This window comes from Echinops telfairi, unplaced genomic scaffold (assembly GCF_000313985.2).
Source record: "Echinops telfairi isolate 266 unplaced genomic scaffold, ASM31398v2 ScPeMD7_3533;HRSCAF=4204_1, whole genome shotgun sequence".
Taxonomy (NCBI): domain Eukaryota; kingdom Metazoa; phylum Chordata; class Mammalia; order Afrosoricida; family Tenrecidae; genus Echinops; species Echinops telfairi.
Window position 1 is genome coordinate 21,763,692 of NW_022107432.1, and position 5,351 is coordinate 21,769,042.

At 62.0% G+C, this 5,351-nt stretch overlaps 1 protein-coding gene across 1 annotated transcript; it reads right to left on the reverse strand.

Annotated features, from left to right (window-relative positions):
* Positions 1-385: 385 nt before the first annotated feature.
* TMEM151B (transmembrane protein 151B) lies at positions 386-5,170 on the reverse strand. The gene is made up of 3 exons (XM_045294881.1): positions 3,804-5,170; positions 2,878-3,318; positions 386-1,591 (listed from the first exon to the last, which is right to left on the reverse strand). The coding sequence occupies exons 2-3, from the start codon at positions 3,238-3,240 to the stop codon at positions 461-463; spliced, it is 1,494 nt and encodes a 497-aa protein (XP_045150816.1). The 5' UTR covers positions 3,241-3,318; positions 3,804-5,170; the 3' UTR covers positions 386-460.
* Between the last annotated feature and the right edge of the window lie 181 nt (positions 5,171-5,351).

A 5,351-nucleotide genomic window follows, 5' to 3' on the forward strand; every position in this document is an offset into this window, starting at 1 on the left:
ACCGCCTCCGTTGGGAGAGACCCCAGCGGGGCGAGACAACAGAGGAAGGAAAGGTCCAGGTCCCCTTCCCCACACGGCCGCTGCACCTCCCAGCTGCACAGCGAGGGTCTCCCCGTTGAGAGGGGGACCCATTAACAGTCAGAGGATCCGCCGAAAAACTGGAAAGGAAATCCCGAGAGTGCCCTCCAGAATGGGCGACTCTGCTAGGTTGGGTCCCAGGGAGCTGCCAAGCCCCTCCCACCCATCTGTCTCTATGTACAGGGAAGGGCAGAGGTCTCGAACCCTGGCCCATCTGGGTCTGTCCACTGAGCCTCGCCTTGCCCCCTGTCAGCCCAGCATGGTCTCTGTCGGCCTCCGTGACACCCCCCACCCACCCACCCCCGCTACACCCTGGGGGCACGGTCAGGCGAGGGCGAGGGGAAGGCCAAGCGCAGCAAGGGCCTCTTTACAGGGCCAGTGGTCACAGTGAGGTCTCTACGCAGGAGCCGTGGCGGTGCAGTGGCCGGTGGCTGTGGCCCAGACACCCCTCCTGCCGGTGGACGATGAGGACGGGGAAGTAGAGGGCGTCGTGATAGGGCGGGGGCGGGCCGGCCTCGTCCTCGTCGTCGTCCTCCTCGTCGTCCCCCATGCTGGCCTGGCTGGACAGGCGCGTCTGCTCCGTGGGGCAGCTGGCCTCGTTGACGCTCCCGCTCCGGCTGCGCCACAGGCAGCTACGCCGCGAGCCGTAGAGGCGGCCGAGCGAAAAGCGGCTGCCCCCGCAGCCCGCGCCGCCGCCGGGGCCCAGGCCAGCCCGCGGGCTGGCGCAGATGCTCAGGGCGCTGCGGGAGAAGATGGACGAGCTGCTGGCGGCGCGCTGGCAGTGTTCGCAGCTGCGCCGGTACGGGGCCACGCCCGCCGCGCCCGGCCCGCCCACCCCGCCGTAGCGACAGGTGGGCGCGTAGCCGCCCGCCGCGCCCCCGGCGCAGCGCGCCCCGAGCCCCGCCAGGTCCATGAGCACCGCCTCGGAGTAGCTGGGCACCAGCTGCTGGTTGGAGCGGATGTGCCACTCGAGCTCCGTGCTGTCCACCGTGTTGACCCGCGGCAGGCGGTGGGTGAGCGGGGGCAGCAGCTCGTCGCTGGGGCTCAGGCCGCCGCCCGCGCTGCTCGCCGAGCTCGGGCCCTCCAGGCCGAAGAGCTTCTCCACGTGGTAGTGCGCGTAGGCCGTGCGGTACTCGGCCAGCACGCGCAGCGGCCACGACAGCGTCAGCAGCGCCGCCGCCCAGAAGGCCGACGAGCAGGCGTACCACGGCGGCCGGGCCGGGTCCGGGAAGGCCACCATGAACTCGCGGAAGTCCACGTTCTTCAGGTGCATGCCCTCGCGCGCCTCCATGTAGTCGTCCAGGCCCTCGTTCTCGGCGAAGAAGCGCGCGCGCTGGCACAGGTACGCGTTCTCGGCCTCCACGCTGGCGAAGCTGAAGCACTTGGTGAAGCGGAGTCGCGTGGCCGGCGCGCCCTCCAGCCCCACCAGCGCCTTGGACACGTCGCGGACCCCGCAGCGCGCGTAGTCGAACTCGGCCTCGGCCACGTGCGTGTTGACGCGCTCGTGGTAGACCTGTGGTGAGGAGGCAGAGTTGGTAGTGCCCATTGACATCTGTGCCTCCTCGCTGGCTCCTGTGGCTCGCTGCCCCTGAGCCCTGGACAAATCTAAACCTGCCCCCGAGGCGTGGAGAAAGTGCCATCAGGGGAGGAGCCGTTATCCGACAAAGACCCCCCATCCCCCAAATCATGAATTCGGGTTGAATCAGGAACTAGAAGAACCCTCCTGTGAGTGTTCTCACTTTACATAAGCTCTGCTCCTCCTTCAAGCCCTGGTTGCCTAGTGATTACGAGTCAGGCGCTAACCACAAGGTCAGCAGTTCAAAACCACAAGCTGTTCTGCAGGAGCTGGATGCGCCTTTCTGCTCCCCTGGAGTTAGTCTAGAAATCCACAAGGGGAGTCCTGTGCCGTCCTTATAGGGTCGCTGTGGGTCGGAATGAACTCCATAGCAGGGATTTGCTTTGGGTTCTGTTCCCTCGGGGTCAGATGCTGGCTTACCTTGCCCTTTGACCTCTGCCCCCCCCCCCAAACACCCCAAAAGCCACCCCACTCCTTGTCCTTTACAAGGGTGTTTCCAAACGGGAACCCTCTGTGGGAAGAGCCCTTTGTCTCTGGACTCCCTATTCTACTCTTACTTCTCACCAGCCCCAGGCTGAGACAGATGACCCACATCTGGAAGCATCCCCTCCTGCAGGGCCCTGTATATCTAAGGCTGGCCAGCTGACCCTTCCTGGAGGGCCTCCCATGCCCACCTCTACCCCTTTGTAAGCCTTGGACTTAGGATCTGGGAACTTGGGCTTGAGTCTAGCACGACCCCTGAGGAACTGCTGGTCTCCTTTGGCTCACATTTCCCAGTTAGCAGCTCCCTGGCCTGGCAGTTGGGAGCATGCTGTGAGGCTGTGCCTGGGAAGATATCGCCAACCATTAAGTACTGAACAAATCCAGTCAGCAATCAACAGTGTAGACTCTGGAGCCAGACTGTCTGGCTTTGAATTCCAGCTCCACCACAATGAACTGCTGGACATTAACCTCTATGGCCCTCAGTTTCCTCATCTGAAAAATGGGACTCATAGTTACCCCCCTCAGTCACAGTTACCTCCCTCATGGGGCTGTTAGGAGGATTAAATAAACTGACATTTGTAAAGCCCTGGCCTGGGCCCTTGTCATGGTTGTTACTGTCCTCCTGGTACAGTGCCCATACCAGTCACTGCTGCCCGCCCCGCTCCTCCCAGGGGCAGGCGGGCAGGGTCAGAGCATCCCTCCCTGTCTGCATTAGCCTACGCTCCCCACTAGGCTCTCACCTGGGTGGTGGTGTAGGCATCGCCATTGCGGTAACGGGTGACCTGGCGGGTGCGGCGGACATAGTGGTAGCTGATGGCCTTCCACCAGATGCAGGGGGTGGCCTGCTGCATGCGGCCCACGCGCTCCCGCACACTGCTCACGTCCACGCGGTGCTGCAGCTCATGGCGGGCTTGGCAGTGCCAACACTCCACCAAATAGACGGCGTACAACATGAGCAGGAAGGCCAGGGGGATGTAGACATAGCCATTGGAGCAGGGGCTGTCGTGGTACATGAGGCTGTTGCCCTGGTAGGCGCTGCTGAAGGTGAGGCGGGTCACCGTGGTGACATGGCACCAGGCCACGGCCCCCAGACAGCCGTACATGAGCAGCGAGAGCAGCAGGCACTTCCAGTGGGACTCACGGCAGAGGGACTTGGTGAAAGAGGGCTGGATGGGACGCTGCTGCTCAGAAGGGCAGGAGGAGAGGGTCGAGACGCGGTAGGGAGTGAGAATGGGCAGGATGAGCACAGAAATGGGTGGAGGAGCAGAGGCCAGCCCCAGAGATGACAGGCAGAGACACACAGGGAGGGATGGGGAGAGAGAGAGAAGGCCAAGGACCAAAGATAAACAAAATATTGAGCCACGGGGGGCAAGCAAGGGGGAATGGGATGTCAATACAGAGAGGCACAGAGAAAGAGAAGTCCCAGGAGCCAGATAGCGATCAGTGCCAGAGATGGCAGAAGGCCCAGGCAGCAAAGACAGATGGATAGAACGGCACCCAGAAAGAGTCCGCAGACAACCCCAAGGACATCAGTGAAACAAGGTGAGGAAGGGGAAGACAGGAGGACAGACAGACAGGCGTCAGCAGAGGCAGGTGCCCAGCCCAGCCCCCTTTCAGGCGTTCTAGGAAAGGGGGAAGGGACCCAGTGACAGCATCTCCCACTTACCAGGCGGGGCCCTCACTGCTTCCAGACCCTCCGTCCTAGGTTCCAGGGGAGCCGCACCCCTTTGACCCATCTACTTCCCCAGCCTTCACAAAGAGCCCAATACTCCTTTTGAGGGCGTCCACCTGGGAGCCTCGGTCCCTGTCTCATTTCCCATGTTCTACACTCCAGCCCTCCCCTGTGAGTCGTCTCCTGTCCACCAACACCCTTCCCCCGGGTTCTAGGATGGGAGGGGTGGGCTAGGTCCCTGAGCAGAAGGCAGTCCACGAATAAGTATCCAGAGGGCTCTAAGAGGCACATAGCTGGGAAGAGGTGGGGGGAGTTACAGGGTGCTGGACAGACGGGGTGGGGTGCAAGATGTTTGCAGCTCAGTTATTTATCAAGAGAAAAGGATTCGGGGACTCTCCTGGGGCCTGTCCGCCAAAGCACTTGGCAGGTCCCTTCCCACAGCCCGGCCAGAGAGTTGTTTACATGTCTGGCTTCCCCACCAGGCTGGGTGCTCCTGGGGGCAGGGCCCAGCCCTTATTTTTCTTTGCACCCTATGACCCTACCATGGTGCTGGTGTCCAGCAGCTACTTAAAATGTGTTCTGGTGGTGACCTCTGCTTTCCCACCCCCTCCTCAAGCACCCCTTCCTGTTATTCCCACAAGCAGCCCGGCCTGCTGGGACTCTGATTTACTCCCTCAATTCAGTTCCCCAGTCCAGCCAGGGGAGTCAGGTCTGGTTGGAAGGGGACAGTAGCAGGCAGTGGTGGAAAGAGCTGTAGATCTGGAAGTACAAATAGGTGGGCTCCAGATAGCACACAACATATACCCACAGAGATTAAGATTCATGTGGCTTTCAAAAAGCCTTGCCCTTGGGAGGGTACCTATGTGCACCTTTATCTGGCCACCTGGGTGGACACTTGTCATCACGGGAGTACCACTGAAGGGGCCCTGCCTGCAAGTCTGCCCCTGCATGAGTGCTTGTGTGCAAATGTGGACCCGAGTGTGCATGGGGACCAGGGATGGGGTGATTCTCCTGGGACTTTCCGCCAGTGTCTTTGTCTCCAGGTTCAGAGGACTGAAGAGGAGGCCCTCATGTAGGATATGCTTAGAACCTAGACTGGAGAGGATCCCTGGGCTTAGAGTACCGGAAGAACAGCAGGGGCGCTGAGAAGAGGGGTGTACCCCATTCCACCCTCCATTCTACCTCACCCCACCACAGACACCCACCGCCAGTCACTGGTGGAGAGGCAACACGGCTGCACACCTTTGACCTCCTTAGGACCCCAGTCAGGTAACACCATCACATTCCGGTGGCACCCTCCTGGCTCTGTCACCCCTACAAGTCGCCCTTCCCAGCCTTCAAGGTAACACCCCCTGCGTGAGCTAGGATGTCGGCCACCATCCCCACCCAGGAGCAACTCGCCCCCTCCCCCATCACACCGGGTCCACGAGGCTCCGCCCCCAGATCCCTCCCCCTGCCCGGGACCCCTGAGCCCCGCCCCTGGCGCGGCCCCTTGCCCGCCACCGCGGACAGCTCCGGCACCGGTGGGGGCGGCGGCGCCGG